Source organism: Cynocephalus volans, chromosome 2 (assembly GCF_027409185.1).
Source record: "Cynocephalus volans isolate mCynVol1 chromosome 2, mCynVol1.pri, whole genome shotgun sequence".
In the NCBI taxonomy this organism is placed as follows: domain Eukaryota; kingdom Metazoa; phylum Chordata; class Mammalia; order Dermoptera; family Cynocephalidae; genus Cynocephalus; species Cynocephalus volans.
In genome coordinates this window covers 56,123,310-56,144,654 of record NC_084461.1, presented here as the reverse complement: position 1 = coordinate 56,144,654, position 21,345 = coordinate 56,123,310, and the positions used below count along the sequence as shown (strand labels likewise).

At 38.3% G+C, this 21,345-nt stretch overlaps 1 protein-coding gene across 1 annotated transcript in view; it reads right to left on the bottom strand.

Moving 5' to 3' along the window:
* The window catches only part of NLN (neurolysin), a 106,451-nt gene that overhangs the window by 9,573 nt on the left and 75,533 nt on the right, over window positions 1-21,345 (bottom strand). Inside the window, exons 10-12 of the mRNA XM_063086787.1 lie at window positions 10,309-10,495; window positions 9,695-9,823; window positions 8,385-8,521 (exon numbers count right to left, since the gene is read on the bottom strand). Of these exons, the coding sequence (XP_062942857.1) occupies window positions 8,385-8,521; window positions 9,695-9,823; window positions 10,309-10,495 (453 nt within the window). The remainder of the gene's footprint in view (window positions 1-8,384; window positions 8,522-9,694; window positions 9,824-10,308; window positions 10,496-21,345) is intronic.

Here is a 21,345-nt window from a genome sequence, read left to right as displayed (position 1 = left end):
ATAATTAGTCAAAAAAGTTACCTTCTCATAAACTCTATAGTGTCACTGTCCAATAGAAATACGAGACACATATATAACTTAAAATTTTCTACTAACCACATTAAAAAGGTTTTTAAAAAAATAGATGGAATTAATTTTAATAAAATTTTATTTAAACCCCTGTATCTACAATATTATCATCTTAACATGCATCAGTTTACAAATTATGGAGATTTATTTTTTTGTTGCACGTCCTCGAAGTCCCAGGTGCTTTTTACATTTGACACATCTCAGTTCAGTTCTCTAGTGGTACTAGCCTCACTGCAAGTGCTCAATGGCCGCATGTGGCTACCATATTGGACAGGGCTGGGGCCTAGAGCACAAGAGGATCTTAAGAAGTTACAAAGTGTTCTAGCATGACATTTGAGAAGGCACACAGCAATCTTGTTGCCTTATTCACAAGTTTTGGATACATTTTCTTAAAAAGAGAGGGCCGGTAATCACTGATATTGTACTTCCTGAAAACTTGTGTTGACGGCTTGGAGGTAGATTCAATTTGCTTTAGAAAAAAAATGACGTGTCATTTCTTACTTGGTCTGCAGCAGTTCATTACTGTTAACAATAGCAATCTGGAACCTAAAATGTGAATGATGGCTATTCTTGTTATAAACGTTATTCAAGAAGGAGCATATTAGAACTCTTAATTCCAACCACAATTTACCTCCTTTTTCTTTCATTGCCCAATGTACTTAAATTTGACCAGTTTTAAATTGGTGAGTGAAGCAAGTTAAGATTGTGCTGTCTGGGTGCAGTGGCATAGGAAGAACTTTTAAAATGTGAGTTTAATTTATCTGCAGAATTAAAAATATTTAAAAAATTTTACTATAGAAAACTTAACATGTATACCCTACAGTAGAGACAACAGTATAATGAACCCTCAGGTACTCATCACCCAACCTCAATAATGAACATTTATCTGCAGAAATTCTAAATGCTCAAGATCTGTGTATTGTGTATCTTTTATTTATTAAAAAGACATTCATTCCACAAATATTACAGGAACATCAATGAAAATCTAAATAAAAGTTTTAAAAATCACCCAAAATGCTAATTTCTGACAAAATATTCTCACTTTATACAGAGAACTGTAATTTTAGGAAGTGGAGAAAAGCAATCATTTGAGGAGCAACATGGTGTTGTAAAGAGACAGCTCATGATTCTTCTGAATGGTAAAGTCATTTTAGAGCAGGATACTGTTTAGTCTCATACTATGTGGCTCAGTACACCTCAAGTCTTCCTCTGCTTATAGCTCCAAACAAGTTGATTCAATTTCCTGAATTACAGAGCAATGGTCTTTTAATAGTGTCATTTCCTTTGCAATGAAGTTTTGAGAAGAGTTCAAGAGTCGTTTTGGAAACAAGATCTTGTTTTTCTTAAGGAAAAAAAAATAATTAAGTGAATTTTTGTGTTTTAGGAAGGTACCAGGTTCTCTGGGAGACACAGGTGGAGCTTTTTTTTTTTTTTACAATAAAGAAACTTTTACTGTGAGGAAAGCAGGAAGAGAAGCTCTAAGATAAGTGTTAAAACTTCTCATGTTACAAACATCCTTCAGAAGGGTGTGCATATATTAAGAACTCTTATTAGCTCTCCTACGAAGGAAAATCTGTGCCAGTCACCTCTGTGATTTTTGATCCTGGAAGACTGGCATGTATACTTTGGGAATTATGCAAGTCAGATAACTGGTGGTTTCTAAAGTAAGATCAGGAGCTCTGGAGTTAGGACGAGGCTTAAATCTTGGCTTGATCCTCAGCTATGTGACCTTGGGTCTTTGGTTTCCTTGTCTGTAAAATGGAAATATGCCTACCTCATTCAGTTTCTGGGCAATTAGAGAAGATGATTTTGGTATGTTGCTCACTCCCTAGTATAATGCTTGGTATATGGTAGTATTCAATAAGTCTTATCCCTCCTTTCATTTCCCTTCCTCTCAAATTGTCCCCAAGTTCAGTTACTCATATACAGTTCGGGGGAACAAATGTATTCCTGGTTTGACATTTCCTTCAAATTAGTTCTTTCTCCTAATAAAGCGAGAGAAGAGCAAGGAGACTTTATTTCTACTATTAGGTAGAAAGAGAATATATAATCAGCAGGAATATTAAGTAGGAGAGACATATTTTATCCAAGAACATGAAACTTTGATGTAATATGTTAATAGCAATCACAATTACCCCAATGAAGGACGCCCATCATCTGTCAGCAATAAAAGTACATAAACGGGAAACAGACTGTCTCCTGCGATCTCTGGCATCTCTGAGGCAGCACATACAAGCTCGCACTGCCTTTCAACCCTCCCTTTCTCCTTCCCATCCTGATTGATTCTGGGGCGCAAAGCTGGCGTTGTCTCCTTCCTACACCGAGTAACAGGCATCAGGCCAGACAGCACCCAGCCAAGGACAGGTGCTGATGATCAGGCCCCTAACAAGCTTGCCAGTCTGCTTCAAAACTGGACTTTAAAACCTTTCCTTCCACAGCCCATCATTCCCTCCCAACAGCACACCCTTTGTTTTCTATGAGGGTGGAGAGATCGTGGGTGGGAAAAACAGAATACCTCTGACAACAACAAAGGAGGAGGAAGAGAATGAAAGATTGCTGCTAGTAAAAAGGGAGCTGAAAACAGAATAGTAGTCGGATTTGTTGTCTGATTAGAAGAGGCCTTCTGGAAACCTTACGCAGAGTTCCAGTTTGTGAGGCTAGAAGCATAAACCTTTATTTATGCAGAGGGAGGAGATCAGGAGAAGAAAAAGTACCGAGCAGTACTATGTATTGGGGTGGGGGGTGCGTAGATGAGTAGAAGCAAACGGGGAAACCACCATTTAGGTCCAAGGAGGCACACATGTATAAAATAACGATTGAATTTAAACAGGAGGGAACACAAAGCTGAATAAAAGAGTTCCTTTTACGAGAGTCTTATGATCTAGAAGGGGAGATAAAGAAATAGACACTTAACACGGCAGATTATTGGGGCTCTAAGAGAAACACAGAGAAGGGCTGTAAGAACACAAAGCAAAGGAAGAAAAACTGCTTCCAGCTGCTTGGGATTCATGACTTAGACAGTCTGGCCTTGTAAATATTCAAGAAGCAGGTTGGACATCAATTCCATTTCCTTCCTTTGTCCCTTAAATCAGGTAAAACCTAAGGCTGTTTGAAAAGGTTGAGGCATAAGAAAAATCAGCTGTCGGGTGGTAGATCAGGAGAGCTAAAGGAAAGAAGAGAATTGAATCCATTTGTAAGGACCTCAGGAGAGGAAATTCCATATTCTCCCTTATAACATATGATAGCAAGAACTGGGCCTCGGATTCTGTTTGAAGAGCACTGGAATACTTGGCTTTATATTACAGACCCTCTGTCAGGCAATTCTTTTTCATGTTTAACCATGATTCTTCATATCACTGCATGTAAGAACTGGCTAGTTCCTTATGGCATTACAGACTAACACACAGTTACATTTAACTCTCTTGATTTTCTTGGTATTCCTTTCAGAAGTGACACTTAGTTGAATTTCTCCTTCGCTGATGGAAGAAACAAAGCTTAGCAAATTCTCTAAATGCAAAAGAAGAGGGTGATAATTTTGGCTTAACAATATAATAGCCTTTGAATCCACAATGTCTATTACCTCTTAGGAAATTTTCCCATAATGAAGTTGCCTTATAAAAAGAAATGGCCCTAGTTAAAATGCCCCCATTCTTTCAACCATATAATTAGCTGCTGGATTTTGAAATTACATTCAGTGAACTTAAAGATACCCTTAAAGAGCTTCTAGAACTTGCTGGAAAAAGTGTTAATCCCAAACAGTTCCCTTCCATAGTTTTTTTTAAGAAAAAAGCTATGTGTGATCATGAGATAACTTCTCCATGTTCTACTAAAAACAAAGGCTTTAGGTAATACTTGACAAACTAATTAAGCAGTTAAAATGTGATGTCTGTTTACTGTACATAATATAAAAAACTACAGATAAAACCAGAGGTAGCAAACTTTTAGGCTATTATAGGTAAGCGGCCAATTCTAATATTTTGATAGAGGTCCTCAAAACAAAATGAAAACAAGTGCACCACAGATCATTCTACTGTTACCATTTGGTATTCAGAAGGCTGCAGGTTTGTATTTGACCTTTCCTAGTATTGTTTTCTCAGCGAGCAACACACTTACTACAACTCTGCTTGCTAAGTTCTGAGATGGTTCTTAGAGCAGACCCTGGGCTTTGCAAGATGTCAAGAGGTTACAGAGAGAAGGCCTGGAGACATTCTTCTGTACTGCATGACCAATAGTGTCACCAGTATACTATCTCTCAGCCCCCAGCCTCTCTAGTGCTTGAGGACTCACAATAGCAGACACTGACTCCTTTAAGGGACATCCCACTACCTTCTCAAAATGATCAAACACATATTGATTGCTCTGACACCCAGGACTTCAGACCAAATTGAATATTACTTTATACCATAAAAATTCCTATTTTTATCCTGTTTACATACCTGGCAAAGTAACCACCCACTGACATGTAAGATTAAAGCAAATGCACGGAATCTGAAACAACCCAAGGTAATACCATCTTCTTCAGCGTTGGCTAATAACAAGGCTCTGATTATGGCACAAAATAAGTAGTATATGGTTTACTGGTCTCAAGAATGTGTGGCTGCTCTGTTAGCTCAGTTGGTTAAAGCATGGTGCTGATAACACCAAGGTGCAGGGTTCAATTTCTATACTGGCCAGCAAACAAAAAAAGGAAAAAAAAAAAAGAATGTTATTTATTTTTCTAGTCATCACAACATAGTTGTAATAACTATTTAAGCTTTTTGTAGAACAAGATTGTTGCCCCAAAGTCTGTATTAATTTTTAGTAAGTAGGTATTTAAATTTTGTAAGTCAGGTGTTATTTTAGAGCAAATATTTGTAAAAACCAAAACCAAAACCAAAATCCAATGAAAACAAACAATACACTGTAGGAGGGAATAAAATGGCTATTTAAAAAGCTGGTTTTAGGGCCGGCCTGTGGCTCACTCGGGAGAGTGCGGTGCTGATAACGCCAAGGCCACGGGTTCGGATCCCATATAGGGATGGCTGGTTAGCTCACTGGGTGAGCATGGTGCTGACAACACCAAGTCAAGGGTTAAGATCCCCTTACCGGTCATCTTTAAAAAAAAAAAAAGCTGGTTTTAGTATTTGTCACTGCAGCAAGGAGTGTGAGGGTAGGGTGCAAACAGATTTTTGTTGGCTTTTGAAGCCAGGTCCACTATTTGCTGTGAGAACAGGGAAATGAGAAATGACATGATACTCCAGAGCATTTGCTAGAAAAGCAAGAGGAAATCAAAAGGGGGGGGGAATTAAAGCCTGCTTCATTGTGTAAGATGTCTAATAAAATATAGCACTGTTGAATCTAGAATTTTGGTAAAACTGAAAACTGTTTTTTGTGGGGTTTTTTTTGGCAGCTGGCCAGTACAGGGATTGAACCCTGGACCCTGGTGTCATCAGCACCATGCTCTACCCAACTGAGTTAACCGGCCAGCCATGAAAACTGTTTTTAACATCATGAGGAAACAATTCCAAGTTTGTTGGGATCTTGCTTTCTCCAAGTTCAACCCAGCCCCTTTATCTAAATTAAGAGTAGCATGGCTGTCTGCCAAGCTGTGAAGTTTGCAAATAAGAAGTACAGAGGAGGATAATGGCAGGGATTTTTTCTGCTGGACTTGCAAGTTGCTTGGGATCCACTGGGATCAATTATTTGGCGGCTACCTTGCCAGCTGGAAAAGAGGTAAGGGCAGAGGGCAGTGTGGATGTGGTCATATGAGTGGAAGCCAGAGAGTCAACAAGGGAGGCCTACCTGAGAGAGGCAGTGCATGCTTACGCCAGGAAGTCTCACCAACCAGCAAGTGCCAGTAAGATGTAACTGTACCTGTATATATCTAGACATCTTGTCACTTTAAAACACCGATTTATAAAATAATCCATGTACTATTTAAAAATAAGGGCTGGCTGGTTAGCTCAGTTGGCTAGTATATGGTATTATAACCAAAGTAAAGGATTTGGATCCCCTTACTGGCCAGCCACCAAAAAAAAAAAAAAAAAAAAAAAAAAAACCACAAAAAAAAACTAAAGCAAAAGTTCCATAAAAAGTACAAAAAAATTTAATAATCAGATGAAATTTATGTTCTAAAGATAACCACTGACAACATTTTGATGTGCTTTTTTCTAAACACACTTTAAAATAAAAATTTGCATTCTATGGGATAACATATTTAATAAAATGATGTTTTCCACTTTATGCAGTGGTTACATTAAACCTTCCAGACATAAGAAACAGCTTTTTGAAGCCCTTCCTCATGCCCAAGTCCACTCTTATGTTGGAGGATGAAAAGATCACTTTTGGTTTGGATGACCTGGAAGATTTTATAAATGAGTGGTTATCTGAGTGAGGACTTTAGGGATGGTGGGATTTTTGAGAGGCACAGATGAGGAAGGCATACATTTTAGGTGGAAGAAATAGAATGAACACATTTGTGAAGGTGGAAAGACCCAAGGGCACACATAAACTTGTCTGACTCACAGGGAGTACTGGGAAGGAAGGAAGAAGGTGGACTGCTAAGCTAAGGGCTGTGAGCAAAGAGAGGAATAACAAGAAGCAGGGAGTAAGGAAAAAGGTGTCCCCAGAAATACTAGGCAGTTAAAAAGAAAAGAAAAGAAAAAAAAAAAAAAGGTGGATGAGGGCCTTTGGAGCTGGCAACTGGGTCATCCATTCATCAGTAGTAACTCTGGAGGCAGGGTAACTTTCAGTTCAGCTGGTGGGGGCAAAGGCCAGGAAACAGAGGTTTGCAAAGACTGTTTCTTACATGGAGAAATCAGGCTGTGAAAAGCACAACAGAGTATTAGCACTGACTAGGATCAGAGTCGGCAGCAATCTGCTTTCCAAGATGGCAAACTGGTAAGGCTGGAGTTAAGAGACCTCTCCTCTCTGACAGGAGAAAGAAGTTATGTACTGCACTATAGAGAAGGAAAGATGAAGGTCCTCACTCTCAATGGTCTTAATTTCGTTGATAAAGAGAAGAGATCGTCTGCTGACAGAGGGAAGAGGTGGTGGGGACTTGGAGGAAACTGATAAGGGGAATAGAGTAGAACTACAGAGTAAGACTGGACATCTAGTTCAGTGGAGAGCATGACTTCATAGTGGGGCATGTTAAAGGAGTCATACAGTCTTCCCCAGAACACTCTCAGTCCTGAGGGTCCCGGCTGAAAGTCCACCGGAGTCGGGATATCTGTGAGAACAATCAGCAGTTGATCTTTGCAATGCATTGGCCAGGTAAGGAAGGAGGCTTAAAGGGATCTAGCAGATGGGGTGGGGTGGGGTGGGCTGGAAGACAGAGTGCTTGGGAAGAATAGCAAGTATATAGAGTGTGGGTACCCTGGCGGTGTTTTTTTAGGGGGAAAGTGCAGAGGCAATGGCATTCTAAATTACATCAACATATTTCAATACATATGTGTAAGGCACTATGCAATCCAGAAACAAAATGTTTTGGGGAACAAAGCAGTTGGCTGAAAGAAGCATGGGGAGCCTGATTTTGATAATTTGCTCTTCTAATTTCTGAATCAAACAGAATTTAAAAACACACCGGAAAATGCATCAGCCTTAGAAATAATCTGACAGCTGAATCCAATGAGAGCGGAGACGGGTGCTGTAACTCAGGAAGGTTTGTGTGGTAGCCACTTGGCAGTCAATTCACTGTACAGGGAAAGGAATGGCTCAGGTTAATAAAGCAGCTTAAATTACTTAAAGGTGGTTAGGTTGCAAACTATGTATATGCCAGCCACGGAAAAAGAGTGCCTCCCACAGAAAACGTTCAAAGAAAGTGTGTAGATAATAGGAAAACATAAGGAGACATTTTTTCTTTTTTTTAAAAAGATGACCGGTAAGGGGATCTTAACCCTGGACTTGGTGTTGTCAGCACCACGCTCTCCCAAGTGAGCCACAGGACGGCCCCCCAGGAAGACATTTAAATCAGGAAGGAGTTTACCTTTCTTTCCCAACCTCCTATAAAACTAAAATGTTGTATGGCACATGTCAAAACTAGCAGCTATAAATTCTCAAATGCATAAACAAAGCTTTGAATTTGTAATTATGCAGTATATTATAATGTTAATAGGCAAGAAAATGCAGTCGGTTTTAAAAAAAACCTATAGAATTAGGGTTAATCACTTGTACCCTGCAATTTAATGATGTATGATTATTTGAGAAGATGTGAGACCTTAAAGTTAAAAGCAGTCACCAACCTCTTATTCTAAAATCTAGGTGTAATAAATAAATCTAGTTAAAGGGAAGGGAGCAACTACAAAATTAACAAAAGGAGGAAAAAAATACAGTACCTCTGGATTCATTATCCCTTCTTTTTTAAAACAGCTGTAAAACATGTCCATGGAAAATACTTCACTCCAAAGATATCCATAATATTGGCCATCATATCCCCCTGCCAAATGTCCAAAGGTAGCTGGCATATTTGTGCCTTTAAAAAAAGATACATTTCAATCAATGTGATGGCAAATGTTAATTATCAGGTTATCAGCCAGCTAAAGTTTCCCTCTGGGGAGCCCAGCTGTGGGAGGAGAGTGAATGATAGGATCTCACCTTTAGTTCTCTCTGGGTTTACGTGTGCCCTTGGCCAAGATGTTTACAAACTTCTCTCCTATCAATGTCTCAACATCAAAGCTGGTTTCGGCTCTAAGCTCTGGAATGCCTAACAATAGTTTCAGAGGCTTTGTCTACACCCATTAGCCAGCTCAGTGTTTAGAACTGAAGCCAGTCCTTTCTTCTTCCTTAGGCTCCAATGTGTCTTAAAATACTCTAATTACTAACCCTACTCTTTGCCATACCTCTTCATATCTAAAAGGTCTCAGAATGGCACCTATTTTAGGTTGATAATTACTGAAAAGAACTCTTGGAAAGTGATAAAGGCTTTACCAATGCCATCTGCTTGTAGGGCTGCTCTATTTTATTTATTTATGTATATATTTGTTAAGTTAGAAAGGATTTTTTCATAGTGGCTTGAGGCACAAAATTGCTCTACAGTTTACTATAAACAGATCACCAAAGATGTGAGGAGCCTAGACTGACTCAACTGACCATTCTTATCTTTACTGTCTTTACAAATGGAGATGATTCATTTTAATACTAATTTCCTTGGTGAAAAAAATTCACCTTACCAACTATATGTTGCCTTAAAATATATGCATATAAATATATTCTCTCTAATGAATCCCATAAATCTCAGGTTAGAAACTGCTAGTCAAATGCTTTAACTGACCTCAGAATCAGAAACAAGGTAGAAGTTGGGGCTTCTCTCTAAAAATGCTCCTTCTGCCAATTTCTTACTGAAAATCATAGCAAAGTCACGGTGCATCTAGGGAGGGTGCTGCCAAACGTGAATGGCTGTCTCAGCTCTGGGGCGGAGGCCAATTGCTCATGCCTAATTACACTAAAATGCTGTGAATCTGGAGCCACCTTTCCTTCAAGCACATTTGGACAGCATAACTCTTAAGGACATGGTATGCTTATCTGAAAGTCTTGGCCTGATTACAGAAATCAGAAACAAATTAGGTAATCCCCCCCCCACTGCAGTGCTAGGAGTATGCCCTGTGCTTCACAGGAAAAGTCAACTCAAGTCATATTGTTTACGTACCTGGAGTAGCTGCAACACCTAAAATTTCTGTGCAATATTTGGCATATTCACTTGCAGCATCCAGCGATGTACTGGTATGGAGAGACTGATCAACTTTGCTCAAAACAATCTGACGTAGGGTCAGAAGACCTAATAACAAAAGAACGTTTGAACATGTTTTGGAGAAGAGAGAACCATGTATTCTTTTTTTTTTTTTGACCGGTAAGGGGATCTTAACCCTTGGCTTGGTGTTGTCAGTACCACGCTCAGCCAGTGAGCGAACTGGCCATCCCTATATAGGATCCGAACCCGTCGCCTTGGTGTTATCAGCACTGCACTCTCCCAAGTGAGCCACGGGCCGGCCCTAGAACCATGTATTCTTAAACCATAAAACCACAGACTTCAAAAACTGATTCCAGTAGTATCACAAAATGGGAGCAAGACATCTCATTCTACTTAAGATTTAAAAGATGTGTTTTTTTTTCTTAGACATAATCCCAGGGTGCCCTATTCCAATATAGTATTCTTCTATCCTCATATTAGCACTCTTGGAGTACCATTATTATAAAAGGGAAAATAAGTTCTAAAGAAGAAGATGCCAGCAGTTCTTCCTTTTCTAAAATTACAAGTCATACCTGTGTTGACCAGTCTAGAAGCAACAAGTTTTTCAAGCAGATTATCTGCAATAGGGCTTCCATCTTTATAATGTTTTGATAATCTTCGGAGGGAATCAGTGTCCCACACCCAATTTTCAAGCATTTGTGATGGTACTTCTACAAAGTCAGTTTCCACATTTGTTCCGCTAAATCGTGCAAAATCAGTCTAGAAAGCAAACAGAGGTTTTTTTTTTAAAGCACTCAGTGGAAACTATATATGTGATGAATTATAATTAAGACTCACCAAAACTTCTGAAGGCAGAATCAGAGTCAACTGCCTCTTTGAATGAAGAGTTAGAATAACCTCAAACTTAAGTGAAAATAAAATACAGAAGCCAAGAAGCATGAAAAATAACCCCCAAATACTCTATATTAAAGTAATATTTCATTCCTTTGAATTATAGATAAACTTGGAACAATCATCAGGAAATCATAACTGAAAAAAAAAAATCAGTTTAAGGTAAAATCAAGCTTTAAGCTTCGAAAGTAAAAATGTTTTTAAAGAATTTTCCATTAAAAACAAGGAGATCCATGAAACAAGCAATTTCTCCCTAGCTTTTCCTTTCAATTGCTTAGTTCTGTTTATTCTATACATACCTTTCCAGGGCATGTGTCACTTTATTGCTTAACAACTCAAATTTTATTTTATTTTTTTAATTTTTAATTTTTAAGTTTTTTGTGGCAGCTGGCCAGTACAGGGATCGAACCCCAGATCTTCGTGTTATCAGTACCATGCTCTAATCACCTGAGCTAACCTAACTACTTAAATTTTAATAAAAATCAATTAAAGAGTTAAATTACAACATTACAAACTGATACCCTTTGAGTGTATGATGTCTTGTTTTAAATTTTAAATAAGTGATTCTGAGATAACTGAGTTGTAGAAAGCCTGAGTTGTACTCTCATTGGGTAAAAGATGTTACCTTAAAATAAGAAGCCACTTCAGTGGGAGTTAGGTCTGTAAATTAGTGGGCAAGTGGGCTGAGTTAAATGCTACAGAAAAAGAAAAACAATGGATCTATTCAAAAATTAAAGCACCCCTGGCAAAAATAAAAAACTTATTCTGAGAGCCTGGTCTAAAAGTAAAAAAAAAAAAAAAAAAAAAAAAGTTTAAAAGAGTTTAGTAAATTATTGGGTCAGATGTCAGAAAAGCTCTTGAGCAGAAAGATGATGGAGATTCAGTGGAACAGGCTAGTATTTTTTAAATCTTTATGCTGTCCACAGAACACCTGTAAAATTGCCATTGGCAGGGAAAACTTAGCCTTTACCAGATGGGTCATCTGCAGAATGGGGGTCATTACTCTGTTGTGTTTCCCTGAACCTCTGTCCTGTTTTCCTTTTCAGATGCTTTACATTCCAACCTTCTCTCCCTGACTTCATCCCTGGGGCTCTGAGTGGAGGGGAAAGGGAAGAGAGACTTAACCATGGAAAAGGCAGCAGATGGGATGCCAAATCAGCAGCAAACAACCGTTCTGCTTTGGCCCAGGGCAGAGGCACAGATGTCAACGCCACCTCACATTCTGCCTTCTTCTCTTCATGCAGAGAAAACAAAAACAAAAACAAAAATGTTTTGCTTGACTTCACATTATAATTGTGCTGATTTGAGATATGAAGAGCTGCAAATACTGAAGGGCCAAGGGAAACTAAATTCACGAGGCACTGGAATTAGGCCACCCCTGTTGAGGACATCCCCCCAAAAAATTCTTGTAAAGGAAGAGGCAAGGGTATATTTTACCTCATTCTGATATATAATATTGTAAGATTATATCCTACATTATGGATCAAACAATCTTCTGCAATAATTATAATGCATAGAGACTTTACCATGTCAGGCATTATGCTGGGCTTTTTACATGGATTATCTGGTTTAAATCCCAAAACAATTGTATGAAGTACTATTAGCTCCACTTTCCAGATAAGGAAATTGAGGTATACAGAGATTAGTGGAAGAACTAGGATTTGAAACCAAGCAGTTTGTCTCCATAACCCATAATCTTAACCACAAATGCTATAGTGCCTCTCTATCTCATTGAAAAATGAAAAAAAGGGTTAAATTATGATATTACAAAATGACTAAGTCCTCTTGGAAGGGATATAAAATAGAAAAGTCTTACATCAAATGTCCCTTTATATGAAGAGTTAAAGTGAGATTTCACTGTGCTTCCTTAGAAATTTGACTCCCTTAATATACTGATAGATTTTTCAAAGATTAGACATCAGGCTGAGGTATAAAGGTTAGCCTTTGTAACCATTTATCCTGAATTTGGGATTCTGCAATACTAACTGCATAATTTTCTAAGGATTATGAGTGTTAAACAGATACTAACAGAGCAAATAAAGGCAAAATCACACCATCAGCTACCACTATATATTGACAAATATATAAAATTTGTATATCCTGCTTATGTGAAGATTTTTCAAAGTCAGTATTTGCAGATAAGGGGGAAAATCACCCCAAATAAGAACAAAAAAGTGTGTGTGTGGAGGAACAGTGTCAGTACTCAGAAAAAACATGAACAAATGAGTAACTCATGAGTTAGAGTTAAAATTGAATAAAATACGAATCAACACAGTTATGTCATGCAGAGTAAAGAAGAGAGGGCCTATTCTATCCAAAAGCCATGTTGTAGTGGGGGAGAGAGCACAGAGCAGAAATAAATAAATGAGCAGATCAACATCATCATCTAAAAAACAAAAGGAAGTGTTTGCAAGGAGTAAAAGCTAAAAATAACCCTACTGCTTACTAATTTCCCGAAAGTCAGTCACGCTGTTTCTCTGTGAGCCCGTTGGGCAACATCGTTTAAATATTTTTCAAATGAGGAGGAGAAAGAACCTTACAAAATTCAAAAGCTCAATTTCCTTGGTAAATGGACACAAAGAATGATTACATTTTGTAATAATGAATATACTAATTATCCTGATTTGATCATCACATATTGTACACAAATATTGATAGTCAACTCTATCCTACAAATATGTATAATCAATTATGTTTCAGTTAACAACAACAACAAAAGCTTAATTTCCAGCAAACAACTAACTTCTCAAGAGAAAGGAATCCATAGTCGGTCACTATGTATGTCTGCACAGAATCCATGGGCAAGAATTATATGTAGCAGTCTGATGGGACCCCACATACAAAACATCATGGCTGCTGAATTACTACCCTCTGCTGACAAGCCAGCAGATATCACTCCCCAGTTTTTAAACTATAATCCAAAGAACCCTAAAAAGTACCTTATATAGTTTTCAATACTAACAATTTGAGGGTGTTGGAAATAGTAATTTATGGGCCATGATAATTATTGATGCTAATATACCTCCCAGATAAAGCAGAGTATTGTAAAAAAACACACTAAATAATTTAATTAACAAATCCTTTTGCAGGTGACACTTCAAAAAGTTTTTGAGCATTTTTGCCAGAGGAAATATTTTGACACTAAAAGTCTAGAAAAGAATGGAAACTTAGATTCCTGTTTGGTTAACAGTTCTTGAGAGGAAGAAAGTTGTCTAAATGTGAGATTTTTCTTTACTATCTTTTAATCAGATAATAGTATAGAATAATATTATATTCTACTACAGATTTTTACAGCAGGTGACTTAATGCTATAGAGATGACCTTCTTAATTCATACAGTGAAGTGAGAGCTGGAGCAAAATTATACAAACTGAAGCTCAAAAAGACATGTGAGCTTTTGCTGTACTCATACTCATATTTAAAGGCTGAAGTCTTACGGGTTATTGTTCTAATTAAGAGACCAGTTGCTTTGGGCCGGCCCGTGGCTCACTCGGGAGAGTGTGGTGCTGAGAACACCAAGGCCCCGGGTTCGGATCCCATATATGGATGGCCGGTTCGCTCACTGGCTGAGCGTGGTGCTGACAACACCAAATCAAGGGTTAAGATCCCCTTACCGGTCATCTTTAAAAAAAAAAAAAAAAAAAGAGACCAGTTGCTTTAAGTGGTTACAACTAAGTGTTATTTTCATAATAGCAAATCCCAACTCAAAGAAAAGGCAGTTGCTGAAATCAGTAAGTGTATTGTGTTCAGGAAAAAAAGACAGCCCTCAGGAGAACTGACCTTGGCTGTCTGAGGTGATCTACTATTGATTTCTTAGCGGCCATTCCATATCCTGATCTGTCTGGACCATGCCTAAATTCAGGGATGTTGAAGAAGTTTATATAACAAGGCATGGCATTTAAAGAATAAAAGTGGCCACTATCTACTAGACTTTGCCATACATAAATTATTAAAAGGACATAGTTTTAACTTCACATTTACCTAGTGATCACTGGAAGTAAAACTAGTAATGAAGAGAATATGTTAACTTTCTTATTAATCTTTACAACAGATTATACAATCTTTACAGCATTATATTATATATTATATTAACCTTCACAATAGACCTATAGTTTAACAGGTCAGTATTATCACCATCATTTGAAGGATGTGAAAATGACACATAATCTGGAGAAGTCTTGAATACTGCATATTAGATTCACAGGCTTGCCCCCCAAACTAGCTATACCCTCCTGCGTAGGTACTTCTTATTTAAATTGCTTCTTTTCAGATGAAAACAAATAAAAGTACTATTCAAATGCAAATGCTAAGAAGGTTAGGGAGTATGCCTTATTTACCATTGTATTTCCAAAACCCAGCACATGCCTGAAAGTAGGAGATACTCAATAAATATTTGTGAAATAAATGAAGCTGTGAGGAGAATGTTTCTGCACGAAAACTCGAACATAAACTCTAGGATGTTTTCTCTTATTTTCATGTTTGACCTGACCTCATAGCCTTCACCCTAACATTACCTCTCTACTCTGTCCTGCTTTGATACTTCACATTTTATTTTTTATCATTTTACTTAATAATATTAAGTAAATATTTTCTTAATAATATTACTTAATAATAAGTAATACTTCTCAATTAAAAGCATAATAATATGCTTTTAATTGAAAAAACTTTTTGCCTTTCACATTGTCAAGCTAAACTACAAACATTCAAGATATTATAACTTTTCTTTCACTTAAAACTCCACCCTACCATATCTAGTATCACATGTCAGATACCATAGAAAATCAATCATGCTGCTTCTGAAGAAATCAACTACACATTTCTCTCTCTTTAAAAAATATTTTTCTAAATATTTAAAAATAGTATATGTAGAAGATACAATAAGCAAATGAAAAAAATAAGCACATTCCCAAACAGAAATAAACATTATGTAGATTCACGTTTTGGCTTATGACTCTAGCATTTATTCTATGTACACATGTATGTAAGTGCTTGTGTATGTACAAACAAATAAAATAACAAAAATGAGATCCTAAAAGAAACCACGTCTGACATTAAAGTCAAACTGTAACAGAGTACAGGAATTGGGGCTAGGGAGCTAGGATGATAGCCATTGCAGGCCACAGGTTGTATTTCTGGACTGAAACCTCAATGGTCAATTTACACAGAGGGAAACGTGGAACTAGATAAACTCATTCATTCCACATTATTAAACAGAGCATCATTTAATAAGCTTAGGAGAAAGGGCTGGGCTGGCCAGTTGGCTCACATGGTTAGAGCATGGTGCAGATAACACCAAGGTCAAGGGTTCGGATCCCTGTACCGGCCATCCGCCAGAAAATAAATAAATAAAATAAACTTAGGAGAAAGAAGTCTATTCAACAGGAATACATACTTGGGAGACCAAATTCAGGCCACATGAAATAATGCTCTCTCTAGTACATGGAATGGGAGTGCAAAGAATAGTCAAAGTTGAGCAGTTAAGAGCATGTTTGTCAGATCTTGGGCAAGTCCCTCTAAGTCTCAGATTTTTTCAACTGGAAAATGGGGAAAACAACAGTACCCATCCACTTCAGAGAGTACTGTGAGGATAAAATGAACGAGTGAATGCAAGGCACTGAATGCAATGTCCCTGGCACGCAGCATGAGCTCAGTAAGTCTGGCTGCCATTCTTCTTAGCCAGCAGTGGTCTGGGCTGGTCTGACCAAGCTTGTCCTCGGCTTCCTCCAAGTTATTATTCCTTTGCGTAAATGCTGACGATGAATATACCCACATTTCTCTTCAACTAATCCTCCACCACCTCCAGTACTCTGAGCTGCTCATCCTGTTCCTGCTTCAGGAATCAAACTTCTAAGTAGGCAGTAATCATCAAAAGAAAACAAAACAAAAACAAATGCAAATTTGATGGTTTCCAATCACCTTCCATAGATCTTCACCCAAAATCCATGGAAGGTAAGCATTTGTGAATTCTCTTGAACGTGAAGTGACAGTAAATTGCTTCATGGCAATTGGTCTTTTTTCCTTTCCAGTTTTGAGTTGCGTACTGCTTACCGATCCCAAAGGGCTGAATTATACATAAGCATAGTTTTAAGAATACTTCAAGTACGGATAGCACTTTATGCATTTCCAAGTGTCTTTTCACATATTACTACTTAACTTCCACAACGCCTCAGGGAAGTAGACAGGAGAATTCTGTGGTCCCATATTATGAATAAGAAAAACGAGATGGTTCAAAGAGGTCAAATAACTTGCCAAAAGTCACACAGCCAGGCCCACAAATACACAGATGATTTTTAATCCAGTGCTTTTATCATAACACCAGGGTGTCTTCTTGACTATTACAGGGTATACTAACAATCTAATTCAAATATTTAGAATAGGCATGATGCTCTATTAATCTTTTGACCAAATTAACAGATTATTTGAAATCACATAATTTGAATTTTCTGTCCATCATCCCTTTCACTTTTTTTGTTACATAAAGTTTATTTATAAAAATTTATCTCATTTTTAAAATTAATATTATTTTCTTACATTCTATGATGTTGTTGCAGAGCAGCTGGGAGGGAGGGGGAGAGGGAAACGGGAAGGACATGTGCTGGAAGAAGAAAGAAGAAGGAGGAGCAGAATTGAGGCCTGTGGCACCGCCCTCATTCCCACAGGGGAGACCAGGGGGCTTCCAGTGGTGGCTTGGTCATTGCCGGGCTGGGTGCAGATGTCAGGGGTGTGTGAAAAAAGCCCTCGCCCCCAACCACCCCAGTGCAGGAACACGGGGCCTTTCCTGCAGTGGCTTGGTGGTTGTCACTGGGCTGGTTCTGGGTGTCAGGGGTGTGTGGCTGAGGCCTGAGGCCCCCACCCTCATGACTGGTTGCAGGTGTCAGGAGGGCATGGCTGAGGTCACTGGCTCTTGTCCCTTTCTGGCTTGGTAGCTCAGGGGACTTCCGGTCCTTCTAGGTGTTGTAGGTGTTCTTTGGTGAAATGAGACCTTTACTAGTTAATATCAAACTTTGTCTCTGGTTCTGGGTACTCTGATTTTTCTTTCAGTTCTGTGTTGGGTTATTCACTGTTCCCACCACTTAAACTCTATGCTGGAACTAATTTGTTGTCCTTTGCTTACTTCTAAAATGGGGGAACTTCCTGTGGGGACTAGTACTTGAGCTCTGTGGTTGAGCTAAATTGCTGCTTTGTTGCTGGTTCCCTAGGGAAGGCTTTTTGTGCAGCTCGGGTTTTAATGGTTGACTTTGTAGGAACTTGCAGGTCTAGTGAAATCCGGTGCACCCGGGTTGTGTAGAAACTCTGGTCTGGGCCTAAGTCCTTTCATCATCTGCACCCCATTCAATTCTACATTCCTGACCAGTCTCCTCTGAGTGGTCCTATGCTGACTGGAGGGCAGATCAGCTCTCCTTGCTTTTTGCCTCAGTTTTCCCCTGGCTACCACTCATGCTCCAAACACCTCCCATGGGACGGGCCATGCTCTGGTCCCTTGTGATGACTCACCAGCCTCTGAGTGGCTCCTTTTTTTCAGTTGTTGTGGCTCCTCCCTCCTATGTGGGTCCACAGGAACCCTGTTAGTGGTCTTGCTGGCCTGGGGGCCACTAAGGACCTCTTCTCCCCTGCCGCCTCCAAGCAACTTCATCTGAAGGGCACAGCTGCAGCTTCTGCCAGCTCCTGCTCCATGTGCTCAGCAGCTCCGGCTGGGAAGCAGCCGGGGCTTGAAACAAAACGGTCAGAGTAGTTTTCTCTCTCTCTCATTGTGGCTTATCCTGCCTTCATGCACTCTGTAGGTCTCCCTTCCTCTTCCACTCAGCTCTAGTGGTCCCAGCTTGGCTGTCATTGCCTTTTTATAGCTGTAAATTGGTTGATTTGTGGGTGAGTGAAACTGGGGGCTGTCTATTCTGCCATCTTGATCAGAAGTCCCTTTCACTTTTAATTAAGAAGGCTTTATTGTGATTCTGATGTGTTTCCTTAAAATGATCTCTTTCTAGTTTAAAACTCATCACTGCCCTTCATATACAATCCAAGGCAGCATCACAATGGAGGCTGTTAAGAGGCATTACTCTTCTAGCCTACGGAGGTTCAAAAGGCCAGTGATTACTGACAGCCCAAGCCACAATGAAGCCACGAAACAGGAACAGGCACTAGAGATACCACCTCTTGATTGCTATCTTTAAAATTACCTACCCTGCAGTATAAATACAAGAAAATACGAGTGAAACTCGTCTCCTGAATGATGAGATCGTAGCCATATTGAACTAGTACATCTACTTGCTTGAAAACTGGATGGAACCTGCCAACACATTTGAATATTACTATGACAAGCTCAAACAAGCTTTACTGGTCATAAACCTGTAGGCTGCCACGGTGGAGAACTCAAACACTGAGCTGCCATATCTTAGAACCAATCTGCTGAATATGTATGGCAATTTTTTTATTCAGTGTATATTTCTCAGATAAGTCAGAAGTATACTGAACACAGAACTTATGAATCTGCTTATTCACTACCATGCATTTTAGGTCAATACAAAGGTTTTGAAGTTATTATAAACTGCAAATATATGGGTCTGTATCTACTAAAGACAAAAGCAGTGATCACTGGTTCCAAATACAACTACCTTAAAAATTCTTAAAACATTACAAGACATCTGAAAGGATTAATAGACAGAGAAGAGAGTTTTCAAAGATAATCTCATGAGGAGATGGCCAAGCAAATGATTATACCAACATACTATTCACAAGTATGACACATTCTGTGCTCATAAATGAGATTAGGCAAGACTTTAAGAATTGAATATAGTCTACTGTTTCAAGAGAGACACATCAAACTGGCAAACACTATATATATAGTTCAGTGACGAGTCAAACAGCTCTAAAATGTCAAAGTACCAAAAGAACATTTTCCAGTACTAAACTGGCTATTTCAAAGGATCAAAAACAATGTAAGAAATAACGAGAACAACAAACATTATGAGTTGTGGAGAACTGCACTATGAATACATGGTAAGCATACGATACTAAGGTTATGAGGAATGTGACTGAAAAATGAACATGCATCAAGAACATTGAAAACCCTATTTGAAGATGACTATTGTTTTAATAAATGTGATGAAAACACCAAATTACTCCCTTGTGAAATCAGCTAATAACCAACATCCACATGAGGGAACTGCTGTACTCCAGGAGTTCTTAACTTGAGATTCATTGTGGTCTAGGCTTCAATAGGTCTGTGAGCCCTTTGGAATTCCATACATATTTTTGGGCATATGGTATACGTGCATTTTTCTGGAAAAAGTACCCACAAGTTAAAGGAGAATTTCATATGGTCCTCAGCTGCAAAAAAGTGAGGATCCACTGTTCTAAAAGCAGTAGATCCACTGTACCTAATTCATCTAGATACAAATATATAACTGGATCTTATATAATCTAAATAATATCCTATTAGTCTAAAATTAAGTATTTGACTTTTCTAAATTACTCATAAAAATATTTTAGAAAAATGGAAACTGGAGTTACTCTAATTAAAGGAAATGTCAGCCACAGAACAGACACTCATGGAAGGTTCATATAATATTTCAGAAACCACAGTGCTATGATAATAGACTTTAAAATCATCTAAGAAAGAAAAGTTAGATTATTTTGAAAGATTTCTTTTCCTTGTATCAAAGAGAGGTTAGAAATGGCTATATCAGGATTTATTTATCTGGACATATTCATATCCCATTCCCCTCTGTTTTTTTTTTTTTTTAAAGATGGAAGCACCAGAATATAAAGATAAAATGTTGAAGGAACTAAACAGTTTTAAACAAAGGTGATAGTAGTATTTTGGAAATGCATGGGTACATTTTTGTTTATTATAGTCACTAGGGGCTGCTCTGGGAGCTACAACTGCTGGATGTCCAGGACTGATCCTGCACCTGTCAAGACAAAAAAAAAATAAAAAAACCCCAAAAAACAAAAAAACAACCCTTCCATATCCTGCTTGTCATTCATATGCCTTCCTGGACATTCATATAAATGAAAAAAGTATAATTAAGTGAGCTTAGAAACTAACTCTATTGTACATATTTTTGTAAAACATGTTTTACACTTTTAATTTTCCAAGACTACAACTACTAGCACCTACTATGTAAAAATCAAAGTTAGATTACTTTTTTTTTTTAACTTTCCCGGGAGGTGTTTATCATTTTTGAAAATCATGATATCACTGGGAGTACCATTCTTGGACTTGAGTTGACAACACAAACCACTTCTATCAGTCTGCAGTGGTTGCTTTATTCAGGATTATTAACATATAGTGCAAACCCCCTGAATACTTTATTATGACGTCCTGCATAGCCATGACCAAGCATTACCACTTGAAAAACGAAAAATTTCTTTCTTTTATGTGCAGTGATTTGCAAAGATTCTTTGATTGAAGAAAGACCATGCTATGGGTCAAATGTGTCCCCCAAAAGTTCATGTATTGGAAACTTGATCTCCATTGTAACAGTGTTAAGAGGGTAGGAAATCCGATTATGGTATTTGAAAAGTTCAGCCTTTGAGGGGTGATTGGAACTTGAGGACTGTGCCCTTGTAATGGATTAATCCATTTAAACAGTTATGAGTTATCATGGGTGTGGTTCTGATGGCTTTATAAGGAGAGTGAGTGAGAAGGTTAGCTCTTGCTCAGGCCATCCTTACCATGTGACATCCTGCATTGCTATAGAGAGTCACTACCAAGAAGAA